Source organism: Macrobrachium rosenbergii, chromosome 57 (genome assembly GCF_040412425.1).
Source record: "Macrobrachium rosenbergii isolate ZJJX-2024 chromosome 57, ASM4041242v1, whole genome shotgun sequence".
NCBI lineage: Eukaryota > Metazoa > Arthropoda > Malacostraca > Decapoda > Palaemonidae > Macrobrachium > Macrobrachium rosenbergii.
In genome coordinates, this window is record NC_089797.1 from 16351302 (window position 1) to 16374357 (window position 23056).

At 39.1% G+C, this 23056-nt stretch overlaps 1 protein-coding gene across 1 annotated transcript in view; it reads left to right on the forward strand.

Annotated features, from left to right (window-relative positions):
• The first annotated feature begins 13665 nt into the window (after positions 1–13665).
• Positions 13666–23056, forward strand: part of LOC136837008 (unconventional myosin-XIX-like) — a 161714-nt gene continuing 152323 nt past the window's right edge. The window contains exons 1-2 of the mRNA XM_067101539.1: positions 13666–13802; positions 14109–14319. Coding sequence (XP_066957640.1) covers positions 14317–14319 — 3 coding nt within the window. The 5' untranslated portion in view covers positions 13666–13802; positions 14109–14316. The remainder of the gene's footprint in view (positions 13803–14108; positions 14320–23056) is intronic.

Below are 23056 nucleotides of genomic sequence, written 5' to 3' on the forward strand. Positions count from 1 at the left end.
TATATATATATATATATATATATGTGTATATGTGTGTGTGTGTGTGTGTGTGTGTGTGTGTGTGGCAGAAACCATAGAGGATTTATTGACTGATACACTAAAAGACAGCCAGTTCCTTGTAGCACGCAGTTCCTAGCTAAGGCTAATGACCGCCGCAGCTGCATCTTATGTTGAAGCCAGGAGACAAAACACTCGTCGCCTTAACCCTATTCATCATCCCGTGGAAGATAAAGCACAGGAAAGGCAAGAGTGGCGGAACTTCACAGATGTCCTTCGTGTAACGCGGCGCTGGAGGGGTTGATGATAAAGATTTCACACATATATGTGTATATATATAAATGTATATATACATTTATATATATAGATATATATATATATATATATTTATATATATATTATATATATATATATATATATATATATATATTTATATATATATATATATATATATATATATATATATATATATATATATATATATATATATATATATATATATATATATATATATATATATATATATATATATATACTACTCAGTGCCTCATTTTTTTAGTTTTTTAACCAAAGTTCAGGGCATTGTAAGCCATTATCACAGCTATAAAAAAATAAAAGTTAAAATTATGGATAGACGCAATAAAATAGTTCAAGCATTAAATTTGCAAAGTTAATCACAAAAATAAAATACTTTAACCTATGACAACCTATACCTAACTCTGTGACAAAACTTGGTGACATGCATATTGTGACTGTTGAGTGAAGAAACAAGCTGGTTAACACGTGATGATTTCAGAATACAGTCATTGGGTAATAATATCAGCATAACCATATGAAAATGAGGTTTTACATTTCTTGCAGTGATCCAACTGATTCTTACTCTGAATAATCTTTCTGGGCTGCGACAAATTTCCCGCTTTTACGTTTTGGATAAGTAAATCAAAAGTCTTCTAACGATCACATTTTATCAGGAAGCTTTTCTTTATTACAAAGGAATAATTTCACAATTATGGAGTTTTTAGAAATCAATTTAACACCTTGCGCTCGAAATGTGTTCTGAATAAACTTTTGAATTTTGTGGGATGAACGACAAGATTGGAGACATTAAGAATTTGAGAACATCCGGTACAGATTGACGGGATTGAAATTTAATCTCAAAAAAAGTTTTTCACATATTTGCCAAATAAAAAAATGGATACGAATTATTCTCAAAATAGCGGAATAAAAGCTATTTTTCTTCTTGGAAGTTTTGCAAGTGAGAGGAAAACACAGAAGCAAGGTGCAACAGTGAGGAGATACTATTTGGTCTAGGTGTTGGAGAATGTCAGCTACAAAAATTTGTACTGTGAATTCCCCTCCCTGAAAATGCTATCATTAAATCCACGTTCTGTTCGAGTACGTTGAACATCCGAGAAAGGAAGCTTGTTGCCGTATGAGCGCTCAATTGTGAACTGTATATTGGGGTACAGACTACTGGTACAGCCTCTGTACTCTTGATTAGGCAACGGTGTCGCCCACTTATCGCTTATAACAGATATGGAAAAGGACACCAATCTACTCATCCATTTCACAGAATTTAAGTTACATTCGTAGAGGTTCATCCAGGAGACATTCTATTATAGATATCAGACTCGTTCTAAAAAAAAAAGAAAAAAAAAAAAGAAGAAGAAGCTGGGTTCATTGCTCCGTCGGAAATACAAGCTTCCTGCTATGATATGATCTTTGGTGGACGATTGTTTCACTCGAACAAAATGTAAAATTGGGATATACGTCGGATCTACGAAAGACTGCTCTTAGTAAAACATATATTTTCATTTCGGAGTAACTCACCTTGGTGGATGTCCTTTTAGCCCAAGTCAGCGTCCCTCCTCCCCAAAATGTGCGCAAGTTACGCAGTTTTAAGCTTTTGAAATTTTGCTGTTCAAATTAGTTTTTACGGATTATTTTCATAATTTGTATATTTTATATTGTTTTACAGCCATGATGTTCAGAGTCACATTGTCTCGAAAATTTGGCCAATAAACCCAAAGAATGCTGCAATGGGTGTTTTCTATTCTGTTCTCCATATGTGTATGTGCATAACCCTAGGTGCGAATGTACCCGAATGTGCAAAGTAAACTAGTTTTTGGCTGCTATACTCTTCGCCCACGAGTAGCCAGTTCTGGAGCTTTTCGTTCATTTACCTTTAGCGCTTCGGATGAGACGGAAAGAATTCGGCCACGCCTCGTCTTCCGTATTTGGTTTTATCTCCATCCCATTATTTTGTGGCCTTAGCAGATAACTTCCATGACCTTGCGTTATATATATTAGTTCTTCTGGTGTCGGCAAAGGTTGCTTTCGCCTGTCTGTGCATTTTTTAATTCCTTCACTCAGATCACATAGATTGAAATGAATATTTATTGTTGCAATTTAAAATGCTCCAGTAGCCTACATGTGTTGTGCTTGCTTACGTTTGTTCTTACAACTCACTCATCGGGAGAGAGAGAGAGAGAGAGAGAGAGAGAGAGAGAGAGAGAGAGAGAGAGAGAGAGAGAGAGAGAGAGAGTACGTTAAACCATAAACTATAGCAGATATTTTAGAAAAGTCAGGGAAACCCATTCTTATGGTTGAATTTGACAAACGGAGCTGCTTGGTAAGTGTTTACGTCTAGTGTCTTCTCCACTTACCTTTTCCTCTAAAGAAGAAAGTTAACTATAGTTTGAGAGGCTACTCCTCCCCGTCACTGACATTCTGCCACTATTATCATCATTATTATTACTTTCGATGCTCGCATTATAATGGAATTTCATTGGTGTATTCTTTGCGAGGTGATTATTTTGCATTGATTACATATAAGTACTTTCTTCTAGTTTATAATTTTGCCTCCACTTCTACTCAGGCCTCTTTCTTTCCTCTATGGGGTAGCATTCTTCTAACTTTTTTTTTAGATAGGCCTGTATACCTGGCCATGTATAATCGATCACGCAGTCTCCAACTGAGCGATTTCTTTATTCCATCAACATTCTTCTTTTGGGGGATAATCAAGTATTTTCTTTGAGGAGTCATTCCATTCTGTCTATCTCTTGTGGTGGTCACGGTCTTTCACTTTTCCTTCCTTAGTTTTAGGCTTGAGAAAGGAATCCAATTGCTTCTTTCAACGGCCTTCACAAAACTCTTGAAATTTTCAACCATTTGCTTCCCTAGACGCGCATTTCCTCATAGAATTTCACCTGGCTGCAGATTCATCAGTGAGGGGCATAGGAGCATTGCATCAATGACCTCTGTGCAACAGAATTCAGTTCCTAGAAGTAGGTAAGCATGAACATAACGACTTTTTCAAGATTGGTCTATCAACCAACAAGTGATTGTGACTTTTTCAAGATTGGTCTATCAACCAACAAGTGAATGTGACTTTTTGCAAGATTGGTCTATCAACCAACAAGTGAATGTGACTTTTTCAAGATTGGTCTATCACCCAACAAGTGAACGTGACATAGTTATGTAGCAGATGAAAACAAGAAAACAAATTCTTCAGCAGGGGAGTGTGACTTTCATGCATTACTGCAGCCTGTTTCAAACACAAAGCTATGGTGACACGGGAGCACCTCCATTCACTTCAATTCATATTCAAAATATTTATTGACATATATTACATATACATCAGATGGGGTGTATCAGCATGCTGGTACACCCTCCAAAATATTTTAACAATACACCGTTCACATTCCAGAATTACTTATTCCAATAGAAATTGGGAAACTTCTACATAATTCTTGGAACCATATTATTGTTAGGCAAATAACGCACCTGCTCTGGAACTGTATCAACATTTCTATCCCTAAATTCTGAAAGTCTCTACAGTTTAATACATAATGTATAAGAGTTTGGCTCGTTACATGATTTACACGAAAAATTATTACCATCGCCAGCATACTCCCACGTGGTTCCTCATTGGACGGGTGGGTATCGTTCCCAGATAGCACTCTGCTGGGCCCGAGTTCGATTCTCCGACCGGCCAGTGAAGAATTAGAGGAATTTATTTCTGGTGATAGAATTTCATTTCTCGTTATAATGTGGTTCGGATTCCACAATAAGCTGTAGGTCCCGTTGCTAGGTAACCAATTGGTTCTTTGCCATGTAAAATACATCTAATCATTCGGGCCAGCCCTAGGAGAGTTGTTATTCAGCTCAGTGGTCTGGTTAAACTAAGATATACTTAGCATACTCCCATGAATACTTGTATCCTAACCTTAACTTCACTGTAAATATGTCAATTTTAGACAGAGCTTTGCCATACGTAATATGGGTATTTCCAGATACATACAAATAATGCCTCATGCTATGATTGCCGCCTGCTAAGATCCTTTCCGCATTATCAGTCTCCCATGCAGCTCTCTTTATCTGACGAAAACTTACAACACCAACAAATCAACAGAGGTTTTACGTGTTGCATCTTTTGCTAATTTGTCAGCAACTTCATACCCCACCTTTGTTGGCAAAAACCAAGGCTAAAATTCCGAGTAAGTTTATCAAGAAGATCCAGCAGTTCAGCACAGAGAAATGATATTCAAACGATGACAAATAAAAAATATTATATATTTACAGCATTTGATATGTTGGTAACTACTGCAGAGCAAAAGAAAATAAAAAAAATACTGGTATCGAGGGTACTGTTTAGTATCGTAAGACATTTAGAAACGTTTGATACGGTAAATTAGGTATGGTGGGTGCAAAGATTTAGCACAGCTTATAAATAATCATTAAGCTCCTTCCTTATATATTTGTGACTTGTTCAGGCTAAAATTATTTATTTCTGAATGGGGGAGCAAATAACTGCAGGCAAGTCGTTAATACATGAATAAAAAAAGTTTCGAAGATATGCTCTATGGAACACCGAACACTGTAGGCATGATATCACTAAAACCACTAAATAAATCGACTTGTATTTTGATTACTGAATAACATCTTATTTAGTTTCTAGATTTTATTCTTGCTTTAGAATATTTCCGTTGCCAACTATTGCATAAGGATGTAAACTCAAAGTGTACTGAGTTTGATAACAGTGGATTCCTTAGCGCTTTGTCCACGCATTCTTTCTATGTATCGTGTTACTAGTCTATGATCCGTGAATAGTTACGTATACTTGATAACTGTTCTTTGTTTTCGTGACGAACTGAAGGTCAGAAGTTTCTTATTCCCGTTTGCTTCCGCTGTGTTTGTTCAGTGAGGTCGAATGCAATTTGAGAGAATTTAGATATTTTGTATGAGCGAAGCTTCTTGAATCTTGCAGAGCTATCAGTTCATATCATACTTGAAGAAAGAGAAGCATTTTTCTAACTAATCTACGCACGTCTCGCGTTTGTATGTGTTTATAGGCCTATATATGAAATTAACCAGCAGACTTTGAAATAACCTCTACTCAAGACCATTTTTTAAGTAAACAAGGGTGACATCATATGATAGGTACCTACGACATATCGCGGCACTTGAGATAACAGCAGAGTGCTTTGACCGAATCTCCCAGTTCTGTGCTGTGCATTCTATACTAGTCATGCGTTGGGCAACTGAGCAATATTGTTCTGTTGAACAATATCGTTCTCTCTCTGTTTACAGCCCCTCGACCATTCTTCTTCCTTTTCTTTCCTTTTTCCTGATTTCTTCAGGCATGGGTTGGAAAAGATCACGCGATTGCTTTTCATTGGTCAAATTTAAATGAGAACTGTTAATAGGAGAATCTCATTAGTGAGAGTGTAAACCTGATGACTGAATAAATGCCTCGCCTTTGTGTAAAGGAATATTTGAGTAGTCATTTTCGTTCATATTTTAACGCAGAAGGCCAAGTAAAACTGAATGAGTCCAGCCGACACATGAAGGGAGCCGCATGTCTTAGAAAAATATATAAAAAATAATATAAGCGCGATATAAAGATAACAGAAAGTAGACTCACTTGGGCTTCCTGTTCAAGTATATCCATATCTCCCAACGGTCCCCACCTCCGTCTCTCTCTCTCTCTCTCTCTCTCTCTCTCTCTCTCTCTCTCTCTCTCTCTCTCTCTCTCTCTCTCTTATTTTATCTCATCAAGTGTGATCATAAAGATGAGCAAATTCACTGTCAACTTTATTAACATGATAAAATTTCTATGTTGTCCTCAATATAATGAAATCTGTACATCAAAATATTTTGTATGAGAATCACAAGATCATTATGTGGTTTTTATAGGATTTAGGCTACCTTTTTTCTAGGGCCTTTCCACATAAACTTTTTGAAATAATAGGCTAATGATAATGGGGCATTGGTGGATAGCAATTGTTTAGAACCATTGAGCGATTTTGCAGTTACAAAAAATGAGAACTAAAACATTTTTTCTTCATTTTAATATATATTTTTTGAAAATATAAGGTCTAGAAAGTGCGTGAATTCAGACTAACGGTATATTTTAAGATGGATAAACTAAGAAGCATTTTAGTGTCATTCACATAGGCCTATAACCAGGTAACTAGAGAAAGGCTAAACGGATCTCTTTGAAATTTAATGGAAGTGCTTACAGGGTGTCTTGGTCCGAATGGTGAACCCTTGGTGGATGTAGATAAACGCAAAGAGACAGACCTGTAGAGAAGCAGAAATCCGAACTAAGGAATAAGACTTCTGTGGTAGACGTAATTTTGTTGGCGTCTCATTCAGTAAGTACTGTGTGAGAGCCATGACCCACTTTCATATAATGAATGCATTTCTTCGATTTCTATCATAAATGCAGGCAATGCTTGTTTACAGCAATCATAATCCTTAAAAGCAGAACAGATAAAAAGTTTATACCTCGTGATTGCACTGGCTCTTCTTCTTGTCTGTTGTGACCTGAATGTTTGACTGTTCACATTCCAGGCTGCTTTTATAGGCTACCTCCTTTATAACAACATTACTTTATATTCCTTTTTCATCGGATTATTCAGATTACAGAATGTGATTTCTTGTTGTAGTACTTTAAGCTCCAAATGTGTAACTCGTGTCACTGTGATGAAACTTACAAACAACTGGTTTACCAAATCTCTATGGACGCAATGACCTATGGCCCTAAGGCTGCGCATGTATCTCAAAAAGCCATACAAGAGCTTATGAACTTCTGCTTTAAATGAACCGAAAAGGACATGAAGAGAGAATAGATAACGCTAAGCTGAAGACAAAACCAAACATAGATAATCCTTTTATGAAATATTTGTTGTAACAGTCTGAAAACTTACCGATGCTACATAGATGTCAACAAGAGTATTCTTAAAAGTCTAAAAATGTCCCTCCCGTGATTCCGGACGCCTAAGAATCGCATTTTCTGATGACTTTAATAAAACCCTGTACGGAATTAGGGTCTGAGTTATAATTTAAACCGAAGGGGTTCTCAATTTATGGTGGCTATTCTATAGAAATCTCAGGAAATTTATCCGTGAAAGTTTGCCAAATGAATTATAGTCACACTGAATATTTCCATCTGTCTAAATCCGTACTGAGTTGCTCTCGGAGACATGGCCAACTTGAGGCAAATACACGAAAATCTCTGTATCTTGATTCTAATCCAAACCCAGATTACTTTGGTAAAGGTTTTACGTGACTCTCTCCACTCGATTGCTTGTAAAATACACCTGAAGAGCTCTCTCTCTCTCTCTCTCTCTCTCTCTCTCTCTCTCTCTCTCTCTCTCTCTCTCTCTCTCTCTCTCTCTCTCTCTCTCGCAACAACGTATTACCCTGTTCTATTTCAAAGGCAAGGCAAGAGGAATTGACTACATGGAGACCAGATCTTCTTTTGCAAAAGTAGGAAGAAATAGTTCCCCGTGTGCAGTTTCCTCTCTCTCTCTCTCTCTCTCTCTCTCTCTCTCTCTCTCTCTCTCTCTCTCTCTCTCTCTCTCTCTCTCTCTCTCTGCCACAGGTATATCTATCCCCGTGGCTAGAACCCTCTATATCCTCTTCCTAAGGTCAGTTGTTGACTATTTATCTCCTGCTTTAATTCAATTACCCAGACAGGCGTTACAACCTCTAGAACAGTTCCAAAATAGAGTAATGAGGTTTATCCTAGGATGCCCTCCTTCCACTGGATAGTCAACAAGCAGACCGAACTCATGTTACCTCCATTAATAGAGAGAATTTATGCCAATGTAACTTTGTTTTCTGTTAAATGTCTACACTCTCCACAATTTACTCCAAACTTCTCTGCTGTACTCAGAGCATCACTTGACGAAGATGCACCAAGACCTCAACTCCGGCCAGGGGCCAATAACCAGTTAGGGCAGTATGTGAAAATCTTCGACACCTTGATATCGGTGTACCTGAGCAAGCAGTCATCCAAGATTTGCCACCATGGCGGGTTCCTATTCCTGCTGTCACTTTCACACCAACCTCTAAAGATGCCCATCCCAGTCTACAGAAGCAGTTGGTTTTGGAAACAATAGCCAAAGTGTCAATTTCAGTTCCTGCAGGACACCACATCTACGTGGACGGCTCAGTACAGGCAGATGGAAGTGCAGCATGTGCTATGTTCTCCCCACTTTAGAATCTCCTGAAGGTGGGTGGCATGGTCGCAGGTTGCCAAACTCATCTAGTTCCACTTATTGCGAACTTCAAGGTATATGGGATGCAGTAACCCTACTTGTTAGAAGAAATGTGAATGGATTGGTGATTCAGACTCCAAATCTGCACTCCAGGCACTGACATCTTCTAGGCCCAACTGTGGCCGTGTTGTGCGAGACATATTGTGTCAACTCGCTGCAAACAATGCCTCGCTTGTCTTGTCCTTCATGTGGATGCCCTCCCATATTGGGCTTGCTGGGAATGACATGGTGGACAGTCTTGCTAAAGCTGCCTGCACGCTTGAACTTGATGACAGAAATGTTGAGCCCTCACTTCGCTGCCTTAAACATAGAATATATTCAGCAGCTTTTGCCTGTACAGTACAGCGTAGGGATGCAGAGAGGGGCACTAGTGTTTCCATACAACATCATGATAACTTTCTGCAGAGCCGTCACAAGTACCGGCGACGTGGACTCATGGTGCGTAGGCATAATGTCGTAAGTGCCAGGATAAGGTTGGGATATCGTCCTGTGTGGCAGGTTGGACAGACACTAGATATACCACACTACACCTCATGTAAACTGTGTAACCTTGCTAATGCCAATAACCTTGAACACTACTGCCTTCATTGCCCCACTGTCAGGAATCTGTTACCTCAAGGACAAAATTTACTTCAAACCTGCCAATATTTACTCAAAGATGACCACCTAGACTTAATTTTGACTCGTCATCCATACTTTGGTGGCTGCTAAACTGTCTGTTGCAGTTGTTGTGATAATGGGATACGATCTCATATATGTTATTTTTGTAACTGATATACTGATAATTCAATGCTGTAATTTTTTTCTGTTGATTTCTGATGTACTGTAAGTAACTGCTAATATGTAACTTTGTTTGACGTCTTTGGGCGTAATAAATTTATTAAATAAATCTCTCTCTCTCTCTCTCTCTCTCTCTCTCTCTCTCTCTCTCTCTCTCTCTCTCTCTCTCTCTCTCAACCAGAGGATTGCACTAAATTGGGCGTCTGTCCTACGAAGTTTTGTTTCTAGTAAAAGTGCACTGGATCATCGTTCCGGTAAGGGCAGCCGATCGGGACTACAAAGTCTACCCCAAAGCCAAATCAAAGTCCTTCAAAAGAAGGCATCACGGCGACCCCATATGAAAATGGGAGCAAGCTGGGAAGAAGAAGAAGAAGAAGAAGAAGAAGAAGAAGAAGAAGAAGAAGAAGAAGAAGAAGAAGAAGAAGAAGAAGAAGAAGAAGAAGAAGATATTTTCAGAAAACTTGTATACTTTCAAAACTTTTTTTTTTAACACAACAGCTTATGGCTTTGCTTAGCGAAAGTGTTAATGAATATTTTTAGCTTCTGACCTATTCAGATCGTGCGATTTACCAACTCTTACCTGGCCGTCTTGATCAAAGAGATCATCCTCGGGTGATCCTCATTGATTCAAGTGGATAAGTAAGTTCTTGTTGTGAAATTTAGACAACTCACTTTTTTTAAATCAACTTTTAACCAATCCGAGGCCTGTCTTGGATCCCGTAGTGCCAGTGATAACTTAGAAAATGTCGCAGAATCCATAGTAACCAGAGCCGAAAGGGTTGACATCCTTTCGTCGCAGCTTAAGAAGATCTCCATCAGCTCATCTGGATGAAGATGAGATGGACAGCACTTCTGTTGCTTCTGAAATGAACGCAAGTAGCTTCCTTCTAGAAATAATTTCCAGCCTCACCTACAACATATCTGTATACCGTATCTAGGTTGACTGTTATACAAGAGCCTGCAATAATTAAAACAAGATGCTCTGTTGCCGAGTTGCTGTATGATATAGACTAGAAATGCTTGATTTCGAAATACTATGGTATATGATAAAAACAGTTGTTAACTGAAACTTAGAAGTCTTCGAGTGCCACAAAACTGCTGCCATTCGATTTTTATTTCCATGCAAAAAACTGCTCTATCAAGCGGTACGCTTCGATCAGGTTAGGACTCGCAGTGAAGTCCTCCCTCCAAATGTTTTAGCAAATCCTTACTTCTAAAAATATTCAGCATGAAAATTGCAGTTGTTGGGTTTACTTTTGATGCCTCAGTTAAAGTTCCTCCAAAATGAGGTTCCTGGTTGCTGTCTGATGTCATGATGCTAGATAATCCTAATTAAGGTCTGCAAATACCAATGTATTTATCTACGAAATGTTTCGTGATTTTTTCTCGAGAGATCGGAACTCTACTTTTTATACTATTTCGCCTATAATCTGTCTTCCTTCTTTTTTATGAGAAAGAAAAAGCTTTCACTACCAATGCAGTACAAATTTTAGTCTCACGTACATGTAGGGGACGGTTTAACTAATGACTTGGAATAATATGATTGAGAAACTTTTTCTTTTTCCGAGGAAGTGTGCGTGAGAAATAGAATATGAAATAAACAAAGTTGGTGACTGGTTAAGACCACAGGTCAAGTTTGTGGGAATTTATACATCAAAATGCAGTGAATGGTAAATAGTGGGACTATGACTTTAAGCAATGGTTAAACTTCGTATTCTTTCTGGAGTCAAGGAGACCTGAACCAAAGGTGACCTTCTGATAAGTGTTTTAAGTGTATGAATGGGCAATGGGGGGATTGACAAGTAGGAGCTAAAAGTGAAATTTTGCGGGATAAGCAACGATGACCTGCGAATGTAAATTTGTTAATGGCGCTATACATGTAAATAGAAATAAAACTAATTTAAGAGACTGGATTTCTGCTTACGAAGGGAAAATTTAGATCATCCTGGTAAAGATAAAGGAATCGGAGTTCATGGAAAGAAGGTTGATATTAAGTTGGTTTTTACTTGTACACAAACGATTAAAGAAGCAGCGGTTCATGGACTAAATGCACCATTACCTCAATGCACCAACATTAGTCTGAATGCATCATGTATCATGGTCAGAATGCACCGAGTATCTGGTCCCAATGCACCACTTCCTAATAAAAGTGCTTCTTTCCTTGTGGTCCTAATACACTTGCTCTTTGGGAACTATATAGGTATCTATATCCACTTTGCAGGATTATTTTCCTTGATATAGTGAATCATTTACGAAGTCTGAATACAGTAACAATATTATTAAACTAACAAATACCGTTCTCAGCTAGCACTCTGCTGGCCCTGCGTTCGATTCTTCGACCGGCCAATGAAGAATTAGAGGAATTTGTTTCTGGTGATAGAAATTAATTTCTCGCTATAATATGGTTCGGATTCCACAATAAGCTGTAGGTCTCGTTGCTAGGTAACCAACTGGTTCTTGACATTATGCAATGAGAAGATTAAAACTAACCAATTAAAATGCATTATTCCTTATGGTCCCAATGCACCAGCTTAATTCACTCAGCACCTGTTTTTTGGGTAACTAAGTAGGTAGGCTAACTGTATATATATTCACTTTGCAGGATTATTTTCTCTGATAAAGTGAATCATTTTAAAAAGACTGAATAAAAATAGAATATTACAAAACTAACAAACACATTATGCTATGAGGGAGAAGTTTAAAACTTAACTACCTTGTTAGGTAGCTACCTCTTAATTTAAACTACAAGCCTAACTGTCTCTGAATAAGAATAGAATATTACAAAACCAACAAGACACTTTAAGACTTCTGCCAGAAAAATTCATATCCTATAGACTTAGCTGGAGTAAATAAAATAAAATAGATATTGATATCAAATATGATAAAAAGGATGAATGATATAAAAGCTTTAGTAAAGAAATAAGACTCTCTATTCTTTAAATTATCTAATAACTATTTTTAACAAGCTAAAAATTTTGAGATTTAACCATTGTAAGAATGAAAAAAAATTGATGATACCAGAATCACCCAGACAACAAGCGCATTTTTATGCAGTGTGGTGCATTCAGACTATTTACAAAATGGTGCATTCAGACTAAATGGTTGGTGCATTATACCAGGCTGGTGGTGCATTTGGTCTAGGGTAATGGTGCATTCGGTCTGGTGCATTTTGTCTAGTTTCCGAAGCAGCAACCACAAGAAACACCAGTATGGGCAGACGTTCAGAAACGTATAGTGGGTGACAGACGGATTTACATGTTTGACAAAGACCTATCAGAGTACGTTCGGCTGGCCTAAGGACTGGTAGACAATAGGAGAGCCGAGCCAGCAAAAACTATGGAAAAACAGATTACCATTTAAGGAAGAACGAACGAAAACCTAGATAGGATGAAAGGAGTAATAGAAAAGAGCCTTAATTACCAAGACAGGATAACTCTTAAATAAAATAACTCTTAAATAAAATGAATTTGAACAACAGTTTATACGAAAGACTGATCTGTACCCAGTAGTGTTTGTTCAGGAATGCTAGATGATTGCAAATTGATTTTGTGTTTGATTTACCTGTTAGATAAACAAGGAGGCCAGGAACTTGTGTACGTGCGTGTGCACACATTCACTCCTTGCAAAATAGTTTGCCTATCCCTTCCCACTGAAGTCTAATGGGTTCGTACTGAAATACCAGTAGTTGAAACAGAAGTTCTTGTAATTATTTTCACTAGGTTCTTTGTCATCTTGAATTGACAAAATGAAGTGCATCCTAAAGAAATAAATTGGTGTCTCTGCTTAGAGACAGCATACACCAGAGATTTCTTTAGGATTAATTTAAGTTATTCATGCAAACGAGTAGGTATTGTGCTAGCATGTAACTTTCACTGGTGTTACTTGAACTCATGGTTTTGTTAAACTTACTTAGAATACTCATATAAATCGCATTCTTCATCGGTATATTTATGCTAAGCAGTAATTAATTGCAATGACATGTGCAGAGGAAGATCTACAGGAGAACTTGTGACCCCTTTATGATCACCGTATGTCTTAGCTTGGAACTAGAAAAAGTTAAGCACATGATTACGAAACATGTCTTATTTCTTCCTACAAATTTGTAGGTCTTCACCGTAAACTACTCGTTGTACATCAAGCATATCTTCAAGGATAAGGAGGCGTTGTGGGGTAAATGGCTCAATTGGTTACTTTCTGAGAAGTTACTAGGTCCCTGTGCCTGATCTCTTAACATTGTCTGATGGCAGCGTTCTGAAATATAAATTTCCATATTTTTATAAATACATAGTGTTCACATGTCAAGTGATTATGGCTGGTGATTCAAAGGAAGCCTAAACACTTCAGTATTCTCGGTCAGGCAAGCCGTACCGTCGGTCAGCGTTACCAGTCAGCTGATATGCATCAGGGAAGCGAGAATCTATAACTTGTGTGAAGCCTGTTGCTTAAGTTTTGATGGTATTTACATTAAAAGTTAAATAATCCATTCTAATAAGTGTATAAATATTATTTTTTGCTATTTTTAAAGTAAATTAAACGAATGAATAATTTTTATTTTGAAAATGAATCATTCAGTTGAATAATATTTTGAAGAAAACATATGTTTGTATTACCGCTATGCCGCACTCAATAACCTTGATTTCGTGGGAATTTCACTGTGGTTTCATTTTTATAATAGAGGCATATGCGTAATGTGATAGTGGAAAACCATTGACTAGGCTATTGCAGGTTCTTTATTACATCGTTATACGTTTGTGTTAACAGAAGCGAGATTTAAAAGCGACATGTCAAGTGTAAGTGGTTGGTGTATAGCGAATTTCCATATTTTCGTAGACTACGACCAGCAGACGTGCACTTAGAAGTGGCCGCTGAAAAGAAAGTGTATGATTGTGTAATTGAAATATCCGTCCATGGACTTGACTGGTAAATCTACATAATTATGAGACAGCATTGATCATCAGTTGTTAAGAAAATGGTATGTGTGTTCTCACAGCTTAAATGTTGGCCTTCCTTTTCCTATGGTAAAATAGGTTAGTATCTAACCCATAGGCAAGGCTACCTAGTTGCTCACTTCTCAAGCTTTTTATCAGCATGTCTTTTATTGTTTTAAATTCCCACTGAATATAATTGCTTTTTACGTGTCGGTATGAACCAAAGCTTTTCCTAATTTGTTTCTTTGGTTCCGGCATTTTCCTGTTCTTGCTTTCATATCCCTTTTGACTTTGAGTTAATTGTAACCTGGGTGTAGTCGGATAGCCGAATTGTCCAGGAAAGGTCATCATGAAATTTCAGGTATTTATGAGTAAAGAACAATAAAATTAGCTCTTTTACCCTTATTTGGATATTAGTGTGTATTTAAAATGAGGAACCCCCCAAAACCATCCTAAAATGTAAATAAAGCATCACAGCCTAGCCCCCGCTCCTTATAGGCTAATGAACAGTTATGGTGGACCCCAGGTATGGTTTTTGGATGGGGTTTAAGCAACCTAGAATGCAAAGCACATGTCAGAAAGGTAGAGAATCTACAGTTGTATCTTTCATTTTTAAAAATGAGGGAAGTAATTTAACCTAACTTTGTCTTTCGTAACCCAACCAAGGGCGCTGGGTCTTTACTCGGTCTGGGGCATTGTACCCCTCTCCTGCTCCCTTATGTAAGTGGATTTATTATGCTGTCCACTAATGAACAAAGCACAGGGCTGCATCCTAACCTAAATTTTCTTTAGCTAACTTAGCCTGCCAAAGAGTGCTGGGTCCTTACCTGGTTAGGGTGAAGTACAAGATGCATCCTACTTAGCTTTCCTTTACCTAACCTAAGCTGGCTAGGAGAGCTTCTCCCAGAATGTGATCTCTCTTGCATGCCTTAATTATTTGTGCCTCCTTTGTGCTTCCCCCAAACCTAAATTGATCCTAAGATTAACGTATAGTTTCTCCACTTAGGGGGCTGTGTCCCACTGAAATGAGTCATATTTATACCACCTATATCAAAAACTGTCAGGAAAACCCAGTTACCTTGTAATTAAAATCACTGATTATTGGAGTTAATAGTCAATTCCAAAATGTAAACAAATGTGAATATGAAATATTTTCTTTTGAGACTGGTGTGAATCACATAAAAGCAGCCAGAAAGACTGCTGCCTTTCACATTTAAAATTACTGAAACCACATACCACATAAGTAGGATGGTGGTATTCAGAGCACAGACACATCTAAACTGGTTAGAGGTGGATCATTTTATTTAAATCAGAATTATAGTTGTGATGAAATAACGCTGATTTAAACATTGTTTCCATTTTAAAAAATTCACTAGGCCTATAGCCTCTAGCACACAACACAGTCTGCACAAACTCCTGAGGTAGAAATCGGGTTATGTTACACTGTATAACTACTAAGAAATACCCAGCTATGGTCAGTTGATGAAAATCAACCAAAAACCAAAGCCAATAGGTCACAGACCTCTTGATGTTAGTATATAGTAAACTAGAACTGCATTCTAGAGCATGAAAAAAAGTGTGACATCTCATTATTTAGTGGGCAGTGAAATGTTATTGCCAGCTGACTTGGAAAACAGGACTCTTCTATAATATTGGGTTTCTATTATTGATTGATTAGTAATTATTAGATTTTAAGAAATTATCATAACTAGTCCTATTATTTACATCCACTGCAGTACTGTAAGACAAGAAAAATTCTTCAACCTTGATATCTTTATGTGGGTTTGTTATGGAGAATTAACTCAGCATCCTCTGTGGCTTTTTTTTATTTGATATTCTATGATTCGTGTTATCAATCTTTTAATGTGTAACCTTAGTAGCCTATGCCATGGAGTTGAACGGTTTTATGGTATTGTTTTGTTTTCTACTGGGCAGACTCCTGTCTATACCAGCAGTCCTCAGTAGCCTATGGAATGCTTATGAGAGGTGGGGCAATTCTTTGAATTTCCTTCCATTCATCAGCTGTATCACATCTATTCTTTATTCTGTTCAACCCCTTGGGGGAGGGGGCCATCAGTGTACCTCTTGTGGTCACTTTAGGCATTACTTAAGGTTCTTTGCAGCCTCCCTTTGGCCCTTAGCTGCAACCCCTTTCATTTCCCTTTACTGTATTTCTGTTCATATCTTGCTTCCATCTTATTTTCCACCCTTTCCTAACAATTGTGTCATAGTGCAGCTGCGAGGGTTTCCCCCTGTTACACCTTTAAAATCTTGACTCTCAATTTCCCTTTCAGTGCTGAATGACCTCATATGTCCCAGCACTTTGCCTTTGGCATAAATTTTATATTCCAATTTTAGTTTGTTCTGGTCAGTGTTTTCTATTTCTAAATATTATTGGAATTAGGCTACTGCTGTCAGTTATTGGCTAACAACCTTATGTTTGGCACACTTTCCCAAATTTTTTTATGATCCTATTTCTAGGAGCATTTCTTCCTAGGTATACAAAAGTTAAACCTTAGTTTTACTCAGACCACTGAGCTTTAACAGCTCTCCTAGGGCTGGCCCAAAGGTTAGACTTATTTTTGGCTAAGAACCAGTTGGTTATACAGCTTATTGTGGAATTGAACCACATTATAGCGAGAAATGCATTTCTATCACCAGAAATAAATTCCTCTAACTCTTCGTCAGCCGGCCGGGGAATTGAACTCCGGCCCATCGAGTGACAGTCCGAAGCTCTACCGACTCACCAAACCAGAGCATTTTATGTAAGCCAGAACTTTTTCTTTATCCATGGTTGAGTAAAGATATTATGTTATTCTCTGACTGACAGTCGAGTTTGTTTCATCTTTTTATATTGCATGTATGGTGTTTGTATTTTTTGTTTGACAGCTATTTGAAGAAGAAAAGTGAACAACAGGAGGTGTGAAGGCTGTTATTGGGGTTTTGCTGGTTTTTGTCCTGTTTTTTGGCTTATTCCTTCAAGACTCTTCCCTCTCCCTGCCCCTTCTGCTTGTTCTTCTCTGGCTCGGTGGAAGGGAGATACTGTTCAGTTGTAAAGGTAGGTTACCTAGGTGTGCGTGCTGAACTCACCCCAGGTGAGACTGTGGTTTGTGCTAGTGGTGTGCCTTTGCCTATCCCTGCCTTGGTGGAGTACTTGCAGAAGATATGACTGTTTTTTGGTATTCAGAGTGGTTTTCACTCATCTGGGTTGGGGATGTTTGTTGTAAGGAGGATTAACACTAGGTTCCCTTGAGTGTGCTTATGAACTAATGTCTCCCTGTGTCTCCAAAGACACAAGGACTATCCTTGGGTTCTTCTGTTTGCACTCCTACGAAAGTTCTAGGGGAAGAATTGGTGTTACCTTCTCACTTGTCACATGCAGACAGAGGTTTGCTTGTTGCAGGTCACTGCTGTACAGTACTGCTGGGTATTATGGTGACTGCATACATGTGATTTATGGTTTGTCCAAGAATCTTGTTGTGTGTATGTACAGTATGGTACTGTACAGTAGTTCGGTTTTGGCTGATCATGCTAAAGTCTATGGGAATGTGAACCATGGTTTAGAACATGTTTGTTTTCTGCTCATAAGTAAACCCTCAGTACTAAATTTTATAATCAATATTGCCAGCTTTGATCATTCATGCCCATGGTCCCAAGAGTGCTCACCAGGGCAGACTAGTCTGCCAGCCTCTCTTTTGGGAGGCAATGCAACTTGTGCTTATGGTGTAATTTGCTAGAACCTGAGGGTCATCCTTTTTCAGAACCTCTTCAGGTTGAGTTGGCATGCACTTCAAAGAGATTGTTGTACTCAATTGTGAACTTCATGATCAAGGGAAGCAACCCCAGGGTGTGCTTTGGAGCCAAATCAGCCTTTCCAGCTGCAGTGGTTACTGTTTTCTTGTGGTGTCTTGGATCATGTTAACAGTCTAATATGCAGTTCAGAAGGTTCCATGTTATACAGCAAATCAAGCAAGCTAGTTTTCATCACTACTTACATGCACCAGAGGAAGTTTTACTTGTCAGAGGATGCAGAGACCACTTCCCCAAGAGAATATGTACATCAGCATTGAAACTAACCTTTCTACGTTAGGCTGATTGTTTAGTTCACAGTCACCTTGTTTTTAACTCAAAAAAGGATATTAGCTTGGGAAAGAGAAAATGATGAGGAAAGTTTTCTAGATTGTTTATGTACACTACAGAAGGGAGGGCAAACTGATGAATGCAAAGGTAAGAAGAATTCAGATTTCATATAATTTCTGCTTGAATGAAACTTTATGATTATTGCAGCAGTACAGCAATGTATTTTTATCAGATAAATTGAATTTTGCAAAAATGCATGGCTTGTCACCTATTATTTTGGAAAGTTTGATGTCATCTTCATGCTTGCTGATTGCCTTTGAGCTCATGAAACCATCACTTATACCTTTCACTAGGTTTCTTATTTGTCTTTTGTCCACTTCCATGAGATACATCTTTGGCTAGTTCTGTCAACCTGAGAGGTGCAATTGCTCTAGAACAGAGACCACAAGCAACCATTCTCTCATCTCATGCCCATGAGCCAAAAAGTTAGGGAAAACCTTGCTAGGTGGCTAAATGACAAGGATCTCTTAGTAAAGTTCCTTTGAACTCTTTACTTCTGGTGATACATCTGTTCTTAGATGTGTTACAGGAAGGGTGGGGTGCTCATCTAGGGCATCTCACCACTTCAGGTTTGTGGACAGAGAAGGACTTACACCTGTTCGTCAACATCTTTTAACTGAGTGGGCAGTTTGCCATATGATCGAGCTATCAGCCAGGTATAATCTGGACAGGAGAAATGTTTTGGTAAACCACCTTAGCTACTAGGGGCAAATATTGGGACAGAAGGGTTCCTACATCTTCTCGTTGGAAATGCTCATCAAGATTTGGGAAACATTGTTGATTGACCTATTCACCTCATGACTAAACAGAAAGCTCCTGGGGTTCTTCTCTCTTGTTCCAGTTCCCTGAGCTCCTTTGGAGGATACCATCTAGCATCCCTGGGATAATGTGGACATCTGTATCTTTCCTCCATTCAGTCTGATTCACCAAGTGATCAACTAAGTGTTTGTCTCTCCCTGTCTCAAATAACCTTGGTAACTCATCATTGGTTCCATGCTGAGTCACATCCTGCTCAGCTAGTTCTTCTGGTAGAGGCACCTAGAGATTCCTCCTTGACCCATTAATTTTTTGTTGGCCACACATTTTGAGGTAGTACCGGTCAGTTCTGCCCCTCAGCTTTCCTAGTTGAAAGTTTACTAGCAGTTCCTGTGAGAAATGGGATTTTCTCACAAAACTGCTTAAAGGATATCTAGTTGCCTCGCAAGGCCCTTGTCTGTTGTGTACCAGGGAAGTTGCTCGCCATCTATTTGTGTTGTATTTGGGGTTTCTCGCTAATTGGAGCTGCTCCCCGCCAGATTGGAGACTTACTTGACCACCTTTGCAGAGACAAATTCCTCTTAGTCCTAGCAGTGAAGCCCATCGTTCTGCCTTGAGCCAGGTCTTCTGATGAAAGAACAGAACCTCTCTTCTGCAGTACCATTTTCCATGCTGATAGGAGTTTTAAACAGTCTTGCCTACCTTGGGAACTTTGACCTACAGAATAGGGAGTGAGTCTCATCTGTGATAGCCTGTCACTGTAGAGTCCTTGGCGGGTGGGGAGAGAAGAGGCCTTAAATTGGCTGGAATCCCTATTTGGAACTCCTATGTCTCTGATAAAAGATTCAAGAACTTTTGCTGCTCCCTCCCTCCCTCTGAGACCTTGTTAGTGGGGAGCCAGATGCAATACTGTTGTGGCATTAGCTTATCTAAGGGGAACCCAACTTACTAGGCCTGAATGTCAAGGTCTCTCTGTAGTACCAGCAGGCACAAGTAGGATGTGTCATGGAGCACCCTTGCTGTCTGGCTTCATGAAGCAGTCAATTGGTCATATGATTCATCCTGAGAGGAGGATAATCCTCCTTTTCATTAAATTAAGTATATCTTAGTTTAACCAGTGTGTTTAACCAGACCACTGAGCTGATTAACAGCTCTCCTAGGGCTGGCCCGAAGGATTAGATTTATTTTTACGTGGCTAAGAACCAACTGGTTACCTAGCAACGGGACCTACAGCTTATTGTGGAATCCGAACCACATTATAGTGAGAAATGAATTTCTATCACCAGAAACAAATTCCTCTTGTTCTTCACTGGCCGGTCGGGGATTCGAACTCGCGACCAACAGAGTGGTAGCTGAAAACGGAACCCGCTCACCCAGCGAGGAACTCCTCCTTTTCATGAGAGAGCTCAAGAAGCCAGGGGGTGTTGGCCTTTCCATGACAGCTTGGACATACTTTACAGTTCACAAGTAATGAGGGTAGGTGTCTGGCAGTGCCAGACTACCATCACCTGATTTTACTGTAGGAACGTTGCTGACAAGTCTTTGGACCCTTTCTAGGAATTATGATAGATGCTCTCCAAGGTCCTTGGACAAAGAAGCATCTCGTCCAAGGTACTTACAGGGCATAAGGCTTAAGATTGAGTGGCTGAGAGACTAGTTTCTCTTTTCTCTTCTTCTCATTACTGAGTACTTGTTGGATAAGTTATAATCCAGGTAGACTTCACAACCAAGCATCTTATCTTAGAGCTTTGGCTTATAGGGTGTGACCTCCTCTGCTCTCCCTTTTTGAAAAGGGTGGGTTTTTAGAAAGATATCATCTAAAACTATCAGTTTGTGAATCAGCAAGCTGTTAGTGGCCTTTCAGCTAGTCCCCCCCACCCCACCCCACCCCACCTTCCCTTCTATTCAGGTGGCCTTTGGTTTTGTGAAGTTTTCCTTGGGTGAGATTACAGACACATCTCTCTCTGACTCAGGGCCCTATCAGAGTGCTAGATTGTATAGGAGGTTGCAGAAGTCATTGGTCCCCTGCTCATTACAGTATCATAACTGGGAATGCCTAAGGGTAATTACATAGAAGGTGATGGTTTGCATTTCCATAGTGACAAACATCAAATTTTAATAGTAATTTCTATTTTTCTGAGATACAAACCAGCCTACCCCCACCCCTATAGTCTGATGATGAAGGAAAAAGTGCTGACTTACAGTGGGTATGTATGTGATAAAATTGATACAGTACTGATACTTTTTCTTAAAAGTATCAGTTTTAAATATTCTTATTTATATATTAATTTTGTTATGCCTTTTCTGTGAATTGGTCCTGACAAGTGACAAACATTGGTAAAAGTTGAAAGTGACTGTAAAAAAGTTTGCTATGTGATATGTGAAACTAAAGGGATGAATCATTAGATATATCATGAAATGGTCACCATGAAAAGTTTAATGTAATCAATAAATTGCAATACACTCCCTGAACACCTGCATTAGCCCTGGTTACCTACCAGCCCGAACTATATCCCCAACTCATTACCCACTAAGTGGGTAATTAACTGTCAGCATTACCAACGCTTACAGGAAAATCCTAACAAATGAGTTACCTAGCGTGCATCGTTGGCAACGCTGCTGCAAGTCCCGGCTGTGTATGGCCGAGAACCCCAATTGCTTTTTGTTCGCGTGCTGCTAGGACTTGTCCTACATCAGAAGTAAATTTTGGTTATAAGCCCGACCCCCTTATTTTCGTTTTTGGATTGGATAACGACTTTGACTGGTTTTGATCGCCCCCTTCTCTCCTGGATTGTTCTTTCTCCCGTTTTGACTTGGCCTGGTTTGGATTTTGAAATGGATAAAATGGATAAGACACCACCCTTGGACAACTCCTCGGCTTCCACATCTGCCTCTGCCGTGACGACGGAGATCGCTACCGCTGGAGACACTGCAGCCCATCGTTCGTGCACCGCCTGCAAGAAAAGGATGAGTACCCTTAAAAACGACAGACATTCGTTGTGCATAAATTGCAGGAAGGTACAATGTAGCGTCACATTGCGATGTGACAAGTGTAGGTCATGGTCGACAACACAGATGGAGGATTATCTCAAGCATAGGAAATCATTAGCTTCTAAGAGTAAACGTAAGGATTCAGCAGTAGAAACTCAGGGTTTTGACAAAGAGGCTTTAGAGTCAGAATTATTTAGGAAATTAGAAGACAAATTGTCAGCCAGCATGTCTAGTTTGTTTTCAAGTTTCATGTCAAAACTAACAGAGATAAAGGATCAGGAAAAAGTTAATAGGGACACAGAACCTAATCGCTCTTTTTCAGCTCCCCTGCCTGTTCCAGAATCAGCCCTAACGGGTGCCGGGGTCATGGAGAACCGCAAACCTCAAAGGTAGGATCTACCGGCCCCCGGCGCGGAGCAGGCAGTGTCAGCAGCAGATTTCCCCTTTCACCCTGGTAACGTAAGTCCTAAGGTAAAATCTAATTTAGGATTGACGCAGACAGTTAGAGATAGGACGGTAGTAAAGAATCAGGAAGATAAGTTGAAGGTGCAGTCGGAGTCAGGTGTCATTAAGGTTGCGGCTCCATTGTTGGATCCAACAGCGGTTCTTTTTCCCGCAGTAGGCTCTCTGCAACAAAAGGTTGCGAATTCGGTAGAGGATGATTCAATTTTGGTTCCTAGTTCTTCTAGTGTGGATAGGTTGGAAAGTATCCCTTTCTCTTCTTCCAAGTTTCTTCTTCCCCCTCAGGACAAACCTTCGTCCCTTTCTGAGTCCAATTCAATTGATCAATTGCTGAACATTGCAGAGTATAATGCTGATCTGTTGGGACTCTCTAAAGGCTACAGATCTTTGGTTAGAAATTGTTTTAATATTGGGTTTTCCAACATTTTTGAG